At 40.1% G+C, this 20,048-nt stretch overlaps 2 protein-coding genes across 2 annotated transcripts; one reads left to right on the top strand and one right to left on the bottom strand.

Moving 5' to 3' along the window:
- Positions 1 to 5,771, bottom strand: LOC137969665 (ankyrin repeat and SOCS box protein 3-like). Its single transcript, XM_068815999.1, has 4 exons — positions 5,610 to 5,771; positions 4,595 to 4,881; positions 1,535 to 1,847; positions 1 to 1,235 (listed from the first exon to the last, which is right to left on the bottom strand). The coding sequence occupies exons 1-4, from the start codon at positions 5,749 to 5,751 to the stop codon at positions 268 to 270; spliced, it is 1,710 nt and encodes a 569-aa protein (XP_068672100.1). The 5' UTR covers positions 5,752 to 5,771; the 3' UTR covers positions 1 to 267.
- Positions 5,772 to 5,882: 111 nt separating this feature from the next.
- Positions 5,883 to 19,297, top strand: LOC137969545 (U1 small nuclear ribonucleoprotein 70 kDa-like). The gene is made up of 10 exons (XM_068815846.1): positions 5,883 to 6,145; positions 8,712 to 8,774; positions 8,907 to 8,961; positions 10,632 to 10,699; positions 10,849 to 10,911; positions 11,070 to 11,151; positions 15,253 to 15,354; positions 16,319 to 16,406; positions 17,191 to 17,394; positions 17,976 to 19,297. The coding sequence occupies exons 1-10, from the start codon at positions 6,002 to 6,004 to the stop codon at positions 18,193 to 18,195; spliced, it is 1,089 nt and encodes a 362-aa protein (XP_068671947.1). The 5' UTR covers positions 5,883 to 6,001; the 3' UTR covers positions 18,196 to 19,297.
- Positions 19,298 to 20,048: the final 751 nt, after the last annotated feature.

The following is a 20,048-nucleotide window of genomic DNA, read 5'->3' on the forward strand; positions in this document are numbered from 1 at the left end:
AAAAAGAAGTGACACTGGCCCGTAAAGGATGTTTCCTGAACCTCTTTCAGCTTAAAGAAATAAACGCTGACAAATAAATGTTAAAATAACAGATAAGTGAAACAAGTGATCTGTTGGTGGTTGCGTCGGACAATCGCGTGACACATTTCCCAAAGATTAATGCTTGGAAATAACATTTGTTCATTAGTTGAGTCCGCATCTCATGCGGAATACAAAAAACTACCTCAATTTATTAAATATATTTCTTACCAAGTTAAACGCATTTGTTTACAAGTCAGAATGCATTAGAAACTGTTTTAGAGAGGGCGGTACAGGAAGTTCTGGTATCCTCTGAATTCGAAAGCTGTCAATTCTTCCTCTGATAACAAGGCGACACAAATGCTGCAGGGTGCGCGGTGAACTCGTAAGACGCACGAGTCGGCGCCAGCTTAAGTTGGTCTTCTTCGCGCGGGAATTCGAGCGGCACATTTCCCGCGTGTCGGGCCGGTTGCCCTCGAACTCCAACAACAGTTTAAACAGATCCGGACTCTGCACTTTCATAGCAATGGGGTCTCGAAAAGCCACACAGGCTCCTTCGTGAAGTTTATCAACACTAGCTCCGAGTTTAAGTAACAGTTTGATGCATTCTAGCTGCGCTTTCTGCGACTTGTGACTATGGCCGTAACAAAATCTTGTCACCGCTATGCTAAGCGCCGTATTCTTTCCACGATCGCTAAAATTGGGATCGGCGCCGAAGTCCAACAGAATCTTGCTGCATTCACAGGAAGAGTTCTGTGCCGCCAAAATAAGAGGCGACGTGTATGTCGCCATGTTGGTATCTGCGCCACGCTCCGCCAAGATCTTCACGCAATCTGCGCAGTCGCTCTCCACCGCAACCATCAGCGGTGTCTTTGGAAGTACGTCCACATCTTCATATACGTGGTTGGGATTTGCCCCCCAATCTAACAAGAGTTTTGTGCAGTCCACATACCCCTGACACGCCAAGCAGATCGGAGTCATGTTTGCGTTAATCGTGGGTGCATCTACGTGTGCACCCGCATTGAGTAACATCCCCATACACTTGTAGTGACCTTCCTGGCTGCTTAAGTGCAGTGGCGTGATTTTTTCAGGGGTGGTCTCTGCTCGCGCACTGGCTCCAGCTTTTAAGAGGATCTGGACACAATCGTGATGGCCACGTTCCGCGGCTGCGTGAAGCGGCGTTGCTCCGTCGATGACGGAGATTCCTGGATCTGATCCTAATGCAAAATAAATAAACAAATAAATAAATAAATAAATAAATAAATCGGTTAGAACTGAAATGAGAAGAAAGTGATTGCCGCGTTCTGTAGAGTGAAGGACGGAAAGTTCTGGATTTTATCAGGATGCAAAAAAAAAAAAAAAAAAAAAAAAAAACCGTTAAGAACTAAAATTAAGAACTAACCCTAACCCTAACCCTAAGCCTCAAAGCGACTACTTTTATTGACACCCAGGTGAATAATAATGGATATCCTGTGCATAGGTTTGACTCTATCTGTTCTGGATACCTCAAACTTACCAGCGGAGAGCAGGGTGTTCATGCAATCAGGAAGTCCTTCCTGTGCAGCAATAAATAACGGTGATGCATTGTCCACAGTCAATTTTTTCACATCGGCTCCTTCTTTCAGCAGTAGTTTCAAACAGGAGAGTCTGCCATATTGGGCTGCAGTAAATAAGGGTGTGGCACCATCGCTGTTCTGTATATTGATATTGGCACCACAGGACAGAAGCCTCTCAATTAAGTCTTGCCTTCCAGCAAAGGCTGCCTCGTGAAGTGCTCCCCAGCCTCCTACATCTTGGCTGTTAACGTCTAAATTATGAGTGAGAAAAATCTGAAATCAAGAACAACACACTTGCCTTATCATCTTACCGGTAATTGTCAAATTTATTTGAAATGAAATATTTTGCACAGCAAAGAGCGGTTTTCAATCGAGTGTCGAAAGTAATAAGTGAATTGCTTTGGTTTTGCATTACTTCACTCAGTGATTGGTTCAAAGTGCTTGCACCATTTTTTCAACCAATCAGAAGAGAAACCAAAACCAATCGTGGCTCGCGCGCGCACATTTTCCCGAGCTTTGTGTCGGATACGTGTAATCACTTTAAGTTTTGATTGGTCTACTGGATTGTCTACGTCCCTTTTGATTGGCCAAAGTAATCATTTTGGTATTGGTTTTACAACACTCGATTGAAGCTCGCTCTAATTCTCCAATTACCGTAAAACGAAATAGAATATTTCCCAATCCCATAATGCAATACGTTTTGGGCTTCTTTCTTTTTTACATAAAAACAATTTACAAGTTAAACCCTTGGGACGATATCATGCTTCAGTGAACTGGATATCCATTCTTTTAATGCAAATAACCCCTCAAAATGAACTGTATTATGGGATTTGCAAAAATAGAGAATGATGAATTTACAAGTAATAAAGGCAGATAGAGCGAGTTTCAATCGAGTGTCGTAAAACCAAAACCAAAGTAATTACTTTGGCCAATCAAAAAGGAAGGAGACAATCCAGTAAACCAATCAAAACTCTAAGTAATTACATGTAGCCGACACAAAGCGCCGGAAAATGTGCACGCGCGAGCCACGATTGGCTTTGGTTTCACTTCTGATTGGTTGGAAAACTCAGTGCGAGAACTTTGAACCAATCACTGACTGAAGTAATCATAAACCAAAGTAATTATCTAATTACTTTCGACACTCAATTGAAAACCGCTCTATGTCCAAAAATGCCCCTGATTACATCGCATGGATTTCAATAAGAGTCCCAAACTGCCCCATCACCCTTCTCTCTAACTTCGACATCACTTGTGTCTCTGAATACAGACAATTGATATCAAGTGTTGCCCAAATGCTGTTGCTCAAGTAAGGATACACAGCTACATTTACCCAAAGCGAATAGTAAAGTTAACCTTTTCCTTTATAAATACCTTATTGTTGGAAATAGGTACCAAAGGCTGAGACCTAAGGTGGTTCAAAACAATTTCAACGCTTCCAAGTAACGCTCTCATTGGAAGGATCGGCACTACAACGCCGTATCATTTATTAACAACATTGTAGTACCAAATAAAACAAAGATTATTGCTGAACAAGATGCAGTCATTATTGTGATCTAAAATGTCACCATGGCAATGGGCAAGTCCTGTAAAAACACTCTTTATTTTGTACAGCAGATTCAGAGCCAGCTCAATCCTGTGATTTTGCTAAGGTGGCTTTGATTCTGAAGTTTAGAATTTTTGTAAACTTTGCAGAAAGTTTCATCTTGGCCTTCTGATCACTTTTCGGCAATAAAAAAGGGGGTCACCGAGTTCGCTTTTGGGATAAGAGCACCTAAATCGAAAATAAAGGGTGTTTTTGCCAGGCTTTCCCATTGCCAAGGTAACTTATTACATCACAATAATGACTACATCTACTTTGGAAATAATCGGTGTTTCACATGGTACCATAACATTGCAGTTGCTTGATATAGTGTTGTAGCGCCATTCGTTCTAAGGAGAGTGTCTTCGAAAGGTTGAAAGTGTTTTGAGCCACCTTAAAGGGACACTTGGAGTTGGATGTCAAAGTAAGGTGTTCATCTGATAAAGGTCATTTCTGGACATAAGCAGGGATGTCTCTAAGCGCCGGCTGCCGGTGAAAATCGCCACTTGAGAAATCGATGCAACTGAGAAGAACGCAAATTATTCTCTACAAAGTTTAAAAGTCATTTGATGTGTTAACAAAAAAATATTGAATTTCTGTTAGTCTACACCGAATTATCACTAGAATTTATCGATACTGGAAATGAAGTGAAAGCGTTGTTTAAGTACTTTTGTGCGTGTCTTTTCTTTCCCTGTATTTGCCATCTTGAAGAATGCCGGGTTTTGCGAAAAACTGGAAACAATCTTGTTACCACGTCCCTTTGATGCTCAGAGCACAAACTTACTGCCTCAAAAGAACCTTCAACCAGATGAATTTATTCTTAGCTACATCCCTAAATAAGTGAATGAATGATAGCAAGCTAAAATAGACTCTTGAGAGAAGAGCCATTAAAATTGGTTTTGGTGACAAAACCCATACATAATGCCAAGGCGATAATAACACTATAAATGCAACATCTTTGAATAAAAGAAAAAAAAAACTACTGTGACAAGAGACAAATATGAAGAAGCTTTTCATCTACAAGCACAACACAACTTAACATTCTGTAATTTTTAAACCAACTGGTGTGGATGATGACAGCATATTGGTGTTATAATACATGTAGAAGAAACAGTGAATCCTAAGCTCAGGCAGAATTTACACCAACGTGGTTTCATCTCTAGCTATACCTATTTCGATGCAGCTGGCAAAAATGGTTCCATGTAAACATTTGCAAACCGCATCGATTTTGATGCAGGTTTCGAAGTCATGAAATCGTGTCGATGTCAAACTGCATTTGTGTAAACGCTGCCTTAATAACTGAATTTAATGATACAGGCATTAAGTCCGTGTCTGGGTGGACTTGAAAGATGTCCACATGAAACTCTGCTAAACAACGGCTCCTCTATTGATCTAAAGACCTTTCATGCATTTTAACATCACAACTTGACATGAAACAAACCTCAAGACACTCTGCACTTCCACCTTTAACAGCTGCAACAAGTAGATCTACTTCTTCATCATTCGTAACATGTACATCAGCTCCAAACCTCAACAGTATTTTCACACAATCAACATGACCTTTCACCGTTGCCAGAAAGATGGGAGTTTCTCCACTATAGGCCCTGGAGTCAAGGAGATCCTCGCTTCTGTGCTCAAGTAAAACCTGAAGACAATCACAATGTCCCTCGGCAGCAGCCTCATGAACAGGGAACCAGCCACGATTGTCTGACACATCACATGGTGCTCCTAACATAGAGGCAGGCAAAAAAACCTAATATCACAATGAATAAAGAACATTTTTTCTGGATTTGCAAATTAAAGAGCAGTGTAAGTGTTGCTAGTCCATTTTGACTATGAACTATAGATTCTTTTTTTTTTTTTTTCTTTTTTTTGAAAGTTGTGGTAAGTGGACACTTTTTGATCAGTTCAAAATATTTAAGGTGAAGTCGATCATCCATAAGAGTGAGCTTTCCCCATTTGCAGTTGTATGTAGCAACTGATAATGCACCTGTCAATATTTAGCCCCAGGGGGAAGGGGGGGGGGGGGGAGGGCATACCCAGTGGATATGACTCAATCTTCCCTCCTGTGGCTGGGGAATAGTAGGAAATTTGACAAAACTCGTGACCCCGAGGGTGGGGATGTTTGACAAGGTCGCGCAAGCACCTGGAGCCTAACTTTAAGCTTGCCATCTTGAACATTACCCAAAAGGGATTGAGGTTAAGTATCGGATTGCCCACTATTTTGGGGTGGGGTGGGGTGGGGTGGGGTGGAGTAGAGCGATGGGGGTTGACGCCATTAAAAACTCCAGTTTATTTAATTGTCTGGAGTTAAATTCTGTTCTTCTTGGGATATGCGGTGTATTTTCTTGCGGCATGGCCTCGAGTACCATCATACCAGATGACTCTAGTCTAGTCTTAACTGAACCCTAAGGAGACAAAAAATCCTGAGCCTTTCGCTTTGAGCCTGTACTTACCGTCGGCAAGAAGCGCTCTCAGTGCTTCTACGTTACCTTCACGTGCTGCAATTCCAACTTTCGAGGCAGTTAACTCATCAGTACGGTCGAAGAATCGCAGACCATTCCTTATGTTTGCTTCGCCGCTGAGTGCGGCAGCCATCTTGGAAATTATGGAATCAGCAGAGCGTGGGAAACTAACAAGTGATCTGATTGGTTAAAAATCCAGGAGCTTCCAAATCTAGCCAATGCCATGCAATGTTCTATTTTTCCCAAGGTCCTGTTCGAGTTTCGAAACACATGGGGCATCGTTTTGAGAAAGAAACGCGTGCGGGGGATTATTTTTTAAATTCGTATGCAATCTATTTGAAGCGGAGTTAAGAGAATACAGAAAGCATCATTCGGCAAGGGAAATGACAGCCTTTCTGCCGCCGAATTTGTTGGCCCTTTTCGCTCCTCGCGACCCAATTCCCTACCTTGCCCCTTTGGACAAGTCGTCTTGGTTGAAACGTCCTTGGCCTTACAGTGGACTCGCGCTGTACGTCAGAGAATTCGAGGTAAGTTGAAGAAACTCCTTAAATCCTGGTGAGCTGGTTAGTGACTGTATTTTTGGGATCAACGTATTAATATCAAGGAAACGCGAGGTTAATTAACGATTATCTTGATTTGCACGCGACTGTTCGAGCACTCTTACACACGAATTATGATAAGTGATTTAAATGTGGCGTAAAAATTTTTTACAACGCAAAGGGACCCCGAATTTTGGGTAAATCTTAGAAATCGGAGCCATATTGTCCTGGCTCATTTTATTACAAAGTCACAGAGTCTCAGTGGTTCGTCATCAAGCTCGGTGGCTTGCCATTTGTAACTAGTCGCTGGCCACTAGAATATGATATTCCCGTTCTTTCATAACGTTTTCTACACTTTACTCGTTCTTTTTCTAAGCCACTAAACTGTGTGCTTTTCTTGCTACCACTTCAGCCGTTGACAATCCTTGAAGCCGTGGAAACATAATAATATTATCTTTCACATTCTTACATTCATTTTATTTGTCATTTCCTTTACCTCTTATTCCCACCGAAGAGCTGCCAAACAACTTCCGTCTTACCCGGAATACACCTCCAAAGTAACTCCCTGATTTTACCAATTTCTGTCCTCAAGGCAAGCCCTGAGGAATTTAGATGAATTCATAAACCTTTCTACCTGTTTCTCATGTTCAGTCTGGTCTTTCATACACCAGATCCGAATTGCCTAATCACAATCCTAATTGGAATAAAAAGGGCTCTTTTGTCATGTGTCATTTTAGTCTGGTTTATGAAAGGCTATGCCATGTTCGTTGTTGTACACTGCTGGTCAAGTCGATTCCACGAACACCTTTGCGATGTTGAGAAATGACAAGGATGCATCTAAGCCAGTCGCTCGTCATTTTGATCTCCCTAACCACTCCCTACAACACATGGCTATCTGTGGCCTTTCCCTACATCTCGGTACGACGGAAAGCTGCAACAATATTGAACAAAAATTCATTTTCCAAATCAGCACCCTTGATCCCTACTGTATTAACGAACGCTTTTCATTTAACTAATGTATTCCTATATTTCACTTAGCTATGTTGCCACCAATAGCGTAGCTCCTACTCCACTATAAATGCTACAAAATATATATATATATAAATGTTTTATTGAGGCCTTAAACTGCTGTTTAAAAGTAAAAACTAAAAGCCAAGCTTTCACGAATCAACGGCATCATCAGGGACAAGAAAATATTCCGTGCGCGCTATATATATGCAAAGAAGGTGTAGGGTGAAATGTGTAAAAGATGTGATGTATGTATGAAAGCTATAGAAATAAACTGTGAGTAGAATAAAAAGTTCTAATGATGGAGTGTCTCTAAACAAAGGACCTCTAAAAGCGCTTAGGAATCGTCTCTAAAATAGAATATTAAAATAGAAGGTCTGACCTTCACCCCTACACCTTCTTTGCATGTATATAGCGCGCGCAGAATATTTTCTCAACCCTGATGATGCTGCTGATCGGTGAAAGCTTGGATTTTAGTTTTTACTTTTAAACAGCAGTTTAAGGCCTCAATAGAACATTTATATATATCTTTTAATCATGCTGCTTAAGGACAACATGAACAGATTATAAATGCTACACACAACCCATAATTCCTCGATTTGGGCTGATGAAGGGCAAATACTCGAAACGTCAGCTTTTAGAAGCCCTATATGGTGGTCACTTCACATTATCAACTTCATTGATAAAACCAAATTTTTCCATCCATGCCTAATTTGTAAAATGTTTGGTTGGAATGAAATTGTGCTTGGGAAAGCAAATGTAGTTTTGTCATTGCATTCTAAAGCTCTTGTTATTCAATCACGGACAAGGAAGGATTATCTTCATATCAATGGCTGAGTCCTACCAGGTGTCTTTGTCAGGGCAGACACATTGATAACCCAATATTTTACAGAGTGGCTTTCTTTGCAATAATGGTGATTAATACCAACCACAGAGTTTAATAAACTTTGAAGTCTGGATCTTCAAAGACAAATAGGCCTTTTGCAACAATTGGTCACATGACTCATAATTGGTGAACTTGAAACTCAGGCTTTATAAATTGGAGACATAGAAAGAACTTGTTTGACTTGGCCAGAATGCAAATTTTCAGAGAAATACGATGCACCACTTAAGGTCAAGATTTTATGATCATTTAAACCCTCGAGAAGTCCATACTTTTGTTTACAACGGAAAATTAAAAGCGGTTTCAAAACTTAAGAAAATACAAGGATTTGTATGAAAATCATCGAAGGGTGACTGGAGGGCAAAGAGTCCTTTTCCCATGCAAATCCTTATAATTTCTTTCAACTGTAAAAACACCAGTTAAACGATATACTTACAAAAATCTGCATGGTAGAATATTTTAAGCTGCTCTTTTCATTCCTGGCAAAATGATTTCATGTACTCAGCAGAATCATTGTGTTTGTGAAAAAGAGGTCACATAACCGATTGTTGCAAAAGGCGTATTCAGCCATTAATTGGAGTGTGGATTGATTCCAATGCATAAACGCATCTGATGTTTTTTCTTGGACATCTAAATTATTTATGCTTTGCTTTCTTCTCCCAGGATCCAAGTGAAACTCCCCCACCAACCCGTGGTGAAACAAGAGATGAAAAGACAAAGCGAAAGGTAACATTGATTCTAAAAACCTTTCTGTCTTGACCTGCTGTCAAACTGATCATGGCAAGGAAGCCTTTGCATTGGTGTTTGTGTATAAGAAATTGCAAGAAATGTAATATTTCATCAAAATTTCAATTTCAGAGAAAGGAGAAGGTTGAACGCAATACAAAATTTCAAGAAGAACAGCTGGAACAATGTAAGTAAATTTTGGCAACTGGCTGCAACATCCAACAAATGTATATGCAAATTCACAGGAGTATTTCGTTGGTATGTCGGTTGCAGAAACTAGTCTGCCAGAAACCAATAAATTTTTCAGTAAAAAATGAAATAGGAATTTAAAAGTATGAACTATCTTGAGTTTCCAATGAAATGATTCCTTTTTTCTCATGTGTTTGCCAGAGTTGTTCTAAAATATCCCGACTGCCTGTTTTCGTTTTGTGGTTACTGGTCATGTGTAACTGCCCTGAACACATTATATTTTGCATTTTAACACATGCTCAATACGAAATGTTGAGGCGGCTGGCGTAGTCTTCTTTCCTCTTCTCGACTTATCTTTGAAGATCGGAAGAGACTCTGCCCCCATGGTAAAGAATCAAGGAAGTAGAATGAAAAGAGTTCAAAAATATAATTCCCATTTCTTGCCTTATGTGTGATGATGATCATCATCTTTATTTTAACATGGACTTCCTTCAACTATCATTTTAACTGGTCTTCAAGAGATCTGCATGTATACTGTATTTACCTGTGTATAAGTCGACCCCCCATTTTTGATGGCAAAAAAAGCAAGTTTTTTTAATTTCTTTGTTAAATATTCATGGGATACTAATCTTGTATTCTTTGATTTCTAGAACTGTGGATACGTTGTATCTACAATCATTTTGTCGTTGAGTTTCGAAGAAGTTCTTAGAAAATCGAACATGTATACCTCAAACTAACCTGTTTCACTGTTCAGGGATAAAGGGCTTTAGAGGATAAGCACAACATCACAGAAGCTGGAGTCAGTCTTTGAAAATGACTTCAAAAATGATGTGAAATTAATTCTGTAAAGCATTGAAACTTGTAAAATGCTATTTAAATTATTATTATTATTATTATTATTATTAAATGTGCAAGGTTTAATTGGTCCTTGATTTATAATATCTCACATGACAAACAAAACAAAAAACTCGTAAACCAAACACTGCGAAGTTTGCAAAAGCATCTAAATTAGCCAGGTTTGTATACAGAATAAAAAACAATCATTACCAACCAGCATTTTCGTGCAACGTGATTGACGATGCTTGCACGCAAACATGAGGTACTGTGCCTGGTTACTAAGCAGTTGAAGGATCATGTTTTATTTGAAGAAACAGAAATGCCTTTCTGAGCTTTCCGCCTTTGGTAACCAAAAAGTTCCGGTGTCTATTTCATATTTGTGCTAGTGAGTATCTTCAACATTTAGAGTTGGACAAATCCTTTTTCATTTCAACTGGAATTGCTGACATTCATTTTGAAGTCTTTTGTGGCCAGATGAAAAGCCAACCTTTTCCACTGCGTTCGTTATGCCAAAGACAACATTATTATGCTTTTTGAATAAATTATTTCGCTGGAACTTGGCTCTAAATCTTTGACTCGTGTATAAGTCGAGGGGGATTTTTGGAGCTTCTTTTGAGGCCATAAAAGGTCAACTTATACACGGATAAATACGGTATTCATTAAAAAGTCAACACGCATGTACAGCGTATATTATCCTTTAAGAGGACAGAACATTCAACTATGCCAGTGCAACCAATAAAAATTATTGCGAATGATATATAAGGATAACTAATACTTTTAATAATGTTGGGTAATATAGAAATAATGTTTATTTTTCATTTACTCTTTTAGGGGATCCCCACAATGACGCCAATGCTGTTGGAACTGATGCATTTAAGACACTTTTCATTGGAAGAATTGTATGTAATTCATGGTTGTAAACACCTTCAAAATGGATAAACATTGTTTAAACAACTCCACCTGCTTCTGGCATTCTTTAATTGAGACCTCTGTGGGAGGACAGTAATAATATTATTCTACCATATCTGGTTTCTTTTGTTCCATTCAGAACTATGACACCTCTGAGTCCAAACTTAGACGAGAGATGGAACTCTATGGACCCATTAAACGAGTGAGTACAATACCTCGCTAATGTACATGGTTCTGCAAGTCCTACAATTAATCATAATAATCTGTTTCTAGTTGGATCAACACAGATGCTTAAAGAGCTCTCAATAATTAGTATGCTTGTACTAAGGGTTTCATTTCAGTCATTTGTTTTTATTGCAGATTCATATTGTCCACAATGTAAACATCAACAAACCCAGAGGTTACGCCTTCATTGAATATGAACATGAGCGAGACATGCATGGTATGTATGTAGCAAAGTTGTACAGCAATGATGAAATTCATCTCTAATCTGTCATTATTAATCGTGGGACATATTGAATGATATATACCATGTTGTGAGAATATGTCCACACTGGTAAAAGATAATATACAGTGTAGTGTAAGAAGAAACCATCAGACAATCTTAAAGTGCCCTAATTTGTAGTGTACAAATGTAAATTGGGATGTGTCAGAAATTTATGTGAGAAAATTCTTAAGGTGCAAAATATTGTGTAGTCAAGACAAGGTCACTTCTTGAAGAATGTTACTGTAAGCCTTTTTCTTGTCCTTTTTAATACACATTTATTATCCAAGTTATTGTTCACATTTTAAGTTATCCAGTCACATCTAAAACGCCTCCAGTATCACTCTTTGGCAGGGAAGGGTTCACTGCTACCAAAATTAATATTAGTGAAATGTGAAAAGCAGTAGATTATGGTGGCAAGATAAACTATCTCTTAAACGAAAACTTGTTGCCCTGGTAAAGATGGTACACAGTTGGTGTTTACCACCTTACCATGAAAAAAATTGTCAAGGTGAAAGGATTGCCCTTTGCTGCCAATTTTTATTTCCGAAATTTACATATAGTGAAGGGCAAGTCATTACTGTTTTTGGAGTTCATTATTTAGAAATCAGGCACCCGTACCAGGGCAGTACAAACTGGGGTGTCGAACACTCTTTTTTTTTTTTGTCAATATTTTATTTAAAATGAGGGAGAGATGTCGAAAACCTTGGTAACATTTTTATAAAGTATTGCTACAGCTAGATTTAAAAGAGAGCGATTTTCTCACTTGCTTACTATTTGCTCAAATCTTGCAGTGAATTCTATATCACTCGCCATCCCATGAAAGTCAGAGATATCTTTGATGGGCCAGTTCATGGTTAACTTTTCCCAATACTCTTGAATTCTTCTGAACCATAATCAGGTAAAACTGGTGGGTATAGGTTTCAAACAGGTAAAACCGGTTTCTCTGACACATTTACAGCTAAAAAAAGAAAGGAAAAATCGACGTTTTTTTAAAAATTGATCAAAGCTTTTACAAATCATTCACTTTATCAATTCGGTTTTGGCCTTGGCAAATAATGTTGTCATGAAACAGAATTTTTTATCTTGTCAATATTGTGGTGTATTTTTGGAGGAAAATTGTTCGTTAAGGTGTAAACTTGAAAAATGTGAAAAACCTGCCAACTTCCACGGAAATTAATGATGCGATTAAACGTTTGAAATCATTATTATTTCGCGAGAACTAGTTCCCATCTCGAAAACTCTTGAGAACGCGAGAGACGTTAGATATCAGATATAAGCCAAAAAGGTGCAAATTATTTTAAGTGTCTGCCTTGTAAAAAAAAAAATATCATGTATGACATTCGTGTCTGAAATAAATGAAATGCCAAATTTGAAGAAAGCTTGAGTGAAAACTAGACACGAGTATTTTTTTCTCTCAAATTTTCTCCTAAGGCAGGTTTCCATTTATTGATAAGTATGCTACTTTTAGATAGAGTTATGACATTGCGGGTGAGTATAGCCAAGGGAAGCCATTTGGTTCATGTGTTACTCTTTAAAACCGCTACAAGTACAAGGTTCATCGACAAAAACGGATCTCTCTTCTCAGGTGCTACAAGTTGCGTTAAATATGAGACCTGCTGCAAAAGAAGCTTTGGTACCTTGTTCCTCTATAATTTACTTATTGTAGTTGATGACAATCAAGAACTAGGCGGCAAGAGGACACGGTTCCGTAAAAGATTCTTGCATGGCAGTGATTTGAAAATCAGAATGGCACTAAATGTGAAATAGCAATGCATCAAACATTGTAAGTTGCGAATACAAATTTTCGCTGAGCTGTGCATAACCAATGTTCAAAGGTACGTTACCCGATTCCAGCTCCATTTACAGCTAGTCTCTGTTCAAAGTAGGAAAGGTGGGGGGTAGAGATACCAAATTGGCTTCCCTTGGTGACGTCACTGGTTGTGATGGTAATAAACCCCAGTGACCCCTCACACACACAGCATCCACCCACCCTCCCACCGGAGCTGAGCTATGATTACAAGGCAGCACTCTTTGCCAAGTCGATTAGGACCAGGCTGGAGTGTGAGTATTCTTACACTTCGTTTTTCTTTTTCCCTGTAAGTCCCAAGTGTTTTTATTGTATCCATGTAACTTAATAAATAAAATAATCGTTAACTTGGGTGACGAACGATTAGAGGTTTTAGTAGTAGTCCGTATTGTATATTTGTGGATAAAAGCAGTGCCAAAGATTCAACTCTAAGGGCATCAAGAAGATGTTGTTTAATTACCGTTATAACGCCTAGAAAAGATCTAGAAGATTTCCTAAGGTTCAGCACCGAAAGGAATAAAAACCAATAGTAAGGAGACGGAAGAAGAAACTCGGAAACGAAACTTTAAGAAAAACTCTGTTAGAGTAGTGCACGACTGGAATACAACAAGCTTGCATAACAGTTTTCTCACCGTTTTATCATGCTACAAGAAGAACTATTGTGGTTTTATTTGGAGAGTCGAAACAGTTACATTAAGTAATTTAACCAATCAAACTAACAAATTCCGTGAGCCAGTCACAAAGAAAAGGAAATACATGCGAACGGTGCTAAGCTTAGCGCGGGAAAACGCATGCGACCAAGTCACAATCGGTTCTGCGTCTTCCTCTGATTGGCTGAAAATTTGGTGCGCGGTTTCTAAGCGAATTACTCAGTAGAAATCCACGTCTGTGGAATTTGTAGAAACAGGAGTTTTGTGGAAATTGATTATCTAAAGCCGGGTGAGATCGGCTTGAAAAATGTCGCACACTTACGCAATGTCCTCCTTTAGGTCAATGTAAAAGCCTCGAATGATCGACGTGAAAAAAAATATATATATATGAAAGCCAGTTATTGGTGGCATAAATTGAAGAAGCTTGCGTTTTTGCTTTTGTCCTGCCTCCTTTTTGGACGAGTTAGCGGAAGAACGGGATCGAGCAATCTTCTGCGAACTCGTCCACTATTGTGACTCGTTTTGCGGGGCGTCGAAACCACAAACCGTCGTCGGCAAGCAGGCCAAAGTATCGCAGGGGAAAAGAATTTGTAATTTTAATACGTGTTTTTGTCATTGGCAAGGGGCTGAGATAAATCAAAAGTACTTCATATTCTGTGGCTTATGGAGCTCAGCATTGAGTCAAGGTTTTGTCATTTAACGCTGCACTGTTTTGATTATATGTTTGACCCCTAGAACAGGTTTTGTCCCTGTGATTGCTAAGGAAAATTTCACGTATTGACTCTTTTCAATTTGATTAAGCATCGCCCTCGACTAACGCCCCAGATACAGAAAAAATATTAACAGCCACCTTCGATGATTTTAACACCGCGGTTAATCGGAACTTTCTTTACTAAGCAGCTCGGACAGTTGCCTTAAGACAAGCGCTAAAGAGCTTGGTTTGTGCGGGAGTTCTCCTCAGTTGACCCATTAGAGAGCTTAAGCACGCACGTTTTTGAGAGGCGGACGGCAACCGGAAGTGAGTTGTTTTTCCTTTTAATTTGTTTACACACAATCACATTTAAATTGCTACGATCTTTTCCCCATTAGAGATGATTAGTATAAAAATCTGGGAGACACCACTGCCCTGGCAAGCGAAAATTTCTCTTCCGGTTTCCGTCCGCCTCTCAAAAACGCGCGTGCTTAAGCGCCCTAATAACATGTTGTTACTGACTTCCAAACATCTGCCCTCCGCCCAATTGGCGGATAACTTTATCCAGTGGACAAATCGTTGTCCAGGGTGTAAAAGTTACTTCAATGTTTCAAGCCTTTCTTGAGAGGTTACGGTTACTTGAGCAAATCTTTGCACAGGAAGAAACTGTCGTTTAGCGATTTATCCTCTGGATAACGTTATCCTGCTTTCGGCCAACTGGTACCAACTTCGCAACTGCCGAAAACATGTGGGTCGAAGAAAAAATATATCAAAACTCGTACAATTTTGCTTTTGATCGACTCAGGTAAGTTTCACTGCGAAGCCCTGGCGCTGAAATGAAAACTAGCATTACTGCACAGGAAGGTTGACATCATTTAACATTTATTCGATGTTGTTTTTACTGACAGCGGCATACAAGCATGCAGATGGCAAGAAGATAGATGGTAGAAGAATTGTAGTGGATGTGGAGAGAGGGCGGACCGTCAAAACATGGAAACCTCGGAGACTTGGTGAGTTGGCATTTCCTGGCGAGTGTAGGATAATTAGCTGGTGGAAATAGAATAGATTCTGAACACAGAAATGCACATCTCGATCCATATAGGAAGGCCAAGAGAGACTATTTGGCCTGAGAAGACATTTACGAAATCGTCATCTTCTTGTTGTGGTATGCTGGTCTTGTAATAAGTTTTCAAGATAACAAAAAGCAAAGTGACTCGAAAGTATGATGATTCAAAACCTCTCCCGTTCTCGAGACACCCGAAAACTGAAGGCCCGAAAAGGTTCGGGGCTTTCGAGGAACTGACTCCGGGGGCCCGTTTCTCAAAAGTCCCGAAATTTTACGGGCCACTTTCATGCCTTTGTGTCTCAAGAACGGAGAGGATTTAAGTCGTCAAATTTCACAATCAGTTTCCCTTTTGCTACCTTGAGAACATCTTCAAAGATCGGCTTTCCAAAACAAGCGGTTGGCAGGCTCACAAATGGCATTCCGGGCCCGAAAAGTTTTTGGGACTTTCGAGAAACGGGCCCCGGGCCCGAAAAGCCAATGGGACTTTTAAGATCTACGATCGTCATCGCAATCGCCACAAAACAACAACATCATTGGTTAAAAGAAGAAAAATAATCATGCTGTTGGTGCGGCACTCATTTTTGCGGTACTCTGCACAAGAATAGAGGGATTTACAAGCATCACATCCTCAGCAAACTGCAAACGTCGGACCAAAATTTGCGTCTCGCCAAAAGTGGAAGAAACTGGTTTGATACGAGCTCATTTCTTGCGTGTTAGCAGCAGGTATCAAGTAACTTTTCAAAAGATAGAGAGGACTTAGAATAACATATTTGTCATGCTATTATGAAAAGTAGCAGCCCACCGTTTCTCGTTTGCCGTTTCACGTAAACGCGATGCTTAATCTCGCTAATAACGATTATTGTGGTATTTTCCCAAGTGGCCTATTAATGTGAGTTAAATAAATGCAGGTGGAGGACTGGGGGGCACTCGCATTGGTGGGCAGGAGGACAACATCAAGCATTCAGGACGCGTGGAGAACAACAATGAGAGATATGAGTAAGGAAATAAACATGCATACTGGTAAACAACATCGTCGCTCTTTGGAGGTTGGGTGCCCGAAACATCCTGGAGCTTCCACTGTTGGCAGCCAGCTCCAAGATGGAGACTGCACCGATGGCTGGCAAAACCTGACAACCCAGCCATGAGCCCCCACGCCCCCGAGAAGAATGGGCACCCGTCACACTAATACACAGTGGAAAGCAGAGGGTGGGGAGGGACGAAAAAAAAAGGAAACCGCTGAACGCTCCACACACAATGCTCCTACTTCCCGCCACACTGATAAATAAGCCATAGAGCCCAAAGCACGAGGTATTCCACGCATGCGCCAGTATACTACAACCACTGACCAATTGGCTGCAGTCGCTCCTAGTTGTTTACTTGGTTAAACTTCGTTTAACCTCATTTATTTAATGGCTTTGTGTGGAATACGGGTGAATATTTCACGAGAAATTTGTGTTATTCGTATACATCGAGCCTTGAGGCGAGTTGTATACAAAATAACATAAATTTGCTGTTTGAGGGTTAGTTGTTGCCGGGAGAGAAAGTTGTGCGTGAAGCTTGATATATGGGGAAAAAAAAAGTTTTAGTTTGAGGCCTCTACATTGATTTCCCCAGAAACGCAGTATTTGTGTCTCAGTTTGGTGAAAATAGAAAATTATTCCTGTTTGACTTCCATTTTTTTTTCTAGAAATAAAGAGATGAACTTGAAATTTTATGACGTTTTGAGATCCTCTATTAAAGTTGGAGGTCAGCATCTTATGTTGAGTTCTTGCCCTTGTAGGGATCGTGAACGCGGTGACAGAGAACGAGACCGCGGTGACAGGGAACGTGAGCGGAGAGAACGTGACCGGGACCGTGACCGCTACAGAGAGCGTGAAAGAGATCGCGACCGTGACCGTGGTGAACGTGATCGAGATCGTGAAAAGGAACGCAGAAAACACAGGAGCCGGTCACGTGAGAAGGATCGTGAACGTGATCGTGACAGGTAAGGGATTTTGATTGAATTAATTTTTTCACATGACGTTAGGGACGCCCCTTACCGTTGCCACTTGACAACGTTTTTACAAACTATCCGCCAATCAGGGTTTGCGAATTGGATTGACAGTCACGCCTCCTTGCAAAGTTCGCACGGTTGTCACCGTTGCATGGATTGTTGAGTTGACGTATTTACATGTATTTGTCAAATGTGAAAGTTTGTTGGGTGGCCACGGTAAGGCGCGTTGCACTGTGTTTCATCCTTCTCAGTCAAGAAGTTTTTCTTCCTCAATAATAATATTGTATGTTTCAAGTGTTTAGGAGACTTGTAACACTTGCACTGAAGAAAACAGAAGTTTCCGCCAAAACATATCTGCAACATTTAAAATCGTTGTTTTGAAGTTATTATGAATATCCTGGTCTCTAGACCTCAATGTAACAAATGATTTAGTTTAATACACTCTAAACAAACAATACATTTAAATAGCATCGACTTCCTAATTATTTGGTGTTTACATATTAAAACTGTCATAGAAAGGAAGAACATTTCTTCGATTTTAAGGATTTCGTGACATTGTGTTATTTCCTCAGGGATAGAGAGAGACGGCGTGATCGAGATCGTGACAGGGACAGAGACCGTGATCGCGACCGGGACAGAGAGAAGGAGCGTGACAGAGACCGTGACCGCGATCGCGACCGCGATCGAGGCGATCGAGAAGGCGAGAGAATCAAAGAAGAATCGAACGGGGAGTATCCGCCTTACGAGAACGAACACCCTATGGATAACAATAACATGGATATGGTGGACTAGTGAACAAGACTGACTGATACTGAGGAGGAATAGCAAGAGGTTTTAGCCGACAATACCATCATAGATTTAAAAGGTTGTTCTAACGAGAAAATAACCATTTTTTTGTTAGTGGCACAAATTCATTTGGATCTGGCAAGAGCAGTTCTTGCGTTAACACTTTTCCTCGCAGATTTAACTCATCTGCAATGGCACAAGCTTTCCCAAAAAAAAATCCAACTGCATTTCTATTTTATTTTATTTTTTGCATTTTTCGGTCTGACAATTTCAAACTTGATTCCTGGCGGAACGCGTCCAACAGTTAAGTGATGCTCCCAGCGCATTCCTTCGTGAATTGCTTAAGAAATAATACACTAACTTGGAACACATTTTCGTTTATCGAGGCTCTCTCTGAAAACAACGGCGTTGGATGGAGACGTGTGATCTTTTAGCTGGGGCTTAAGCTTTTTCGCCATTTTTATCCTTAACTGAATTAGAGCGTGGAGACTGAAGACACGTTCGTTCTGTCGTAGACATTTCGTGTAGTTTGGACCAGATCCTCGTTCTCGCTGTTGTACCGGAGCGAGCATAGAATGTAAGCTAAGCGCGATGTCTTACTCCCCTAGTGATTTGCTGCCTCCGCGTGCTCGTTGCAGTTCAACCGAGGGAAATGACTCAATTCGAATACCACATGGTGCCCCGGAGTTTTAACATACTGCTAAAGAAACAAAAATGTAAAGTATTTCTGTCTTTCTCGAGTGCACAATCAATGGGGCTCTTAATTTCCACCTTCAAATAAAGTAGAAAACTTGTACCATGGACCCTGTGCAGAAAATGTAGCGATATTTGAATGACAATACTCGGGCATCCCTAGGCTCCACATTAATCACATTGATGTGTGAACACTTACTTGGAAAAAAATAACTCGTACGATTCATGAGATGTATGAATATCGCTGCCATTTATGCAAAGGATCTATTTATAACAACGAATTTTTTTTTTAAGTTTTATTGTTTCTCGTCATACATTGTAATAACTTTTTCACTTGTACAAATTTGCAGTAAAAAAACTGTGTGACGTTAACATTTTTAATTTGGATTGGATTATAAAATTCTTTCCGTTTATTTTCCTCGTCGATTGCAGACGTGTGTTGTCACATTCCCTTCCTTTCAAAGATAGTTCTCCGGGTTTTCCTAGTTTTTACCCACCTCGTACATGATTCCACCAATGTGGATGCCGTATAGGTGTGTGCTACGATCCTGTCTCACATATCAAAATAATCCTGCTCGGTGGACTAGTGAATGTGCAAAATTTTTCACCCTTGAGGAAAACCCCCAAAATCGCATGTCGGACTATTTCATTTTTTTCTGGTTGGCAGAAAAAGAAATATAAGAAGTTTAAAAAGAAATCGTGCGAGGGAGTGAGCTCACAGGGAAAAAATAAAGCTGCAAGCCTCGTCACATATTTAAGGCGCTGTTGTTACACTGTGCAATTTTTTGTGCAACCTGTGTCGCAACGCCACTGCAAGACAAGTTGCACGAATCATTGCCCAGTGTAACATACCTTCGCAACGGCCAAAAACGTTGCGAGACCAGTTGCGGAAAGTAGAACTCACGGAAAGTAGAAATGAGTTCTACTTTCCTCAACGGTTGCAACGAATTTTCTACCCAATGCACTGACTTATGTCGCAAAGGTTTGCGGCACCAGCCAATGCATGAAAATGCTCCTTTAACGTCACGTGATCATCGGAACGAGACAAGTTGAATGGAACGTTGGTCAGTGTAACATCCGTGAAACAACTCGTTTCGTAATGTGAAAACGTTTGCAGAAATGGCGTTGCGCCGGGTGCGAGACAAGTTGCACGCAAAATTGCACAT

This window comes from Montipora foliosa, chromosome 9, assembly GCF_036669935.1.
Source record: "Montipora foliosa isolate CH-2021 chromosome 9, ASM3666993v2, whole genome shotgun sequence".
Lineage (NCBI taxonomy): Eukaryota > Metazoa > Cnidaria > Anthozoa > Scleractinia > Acroporidae > Montipora > Montipora foliosa.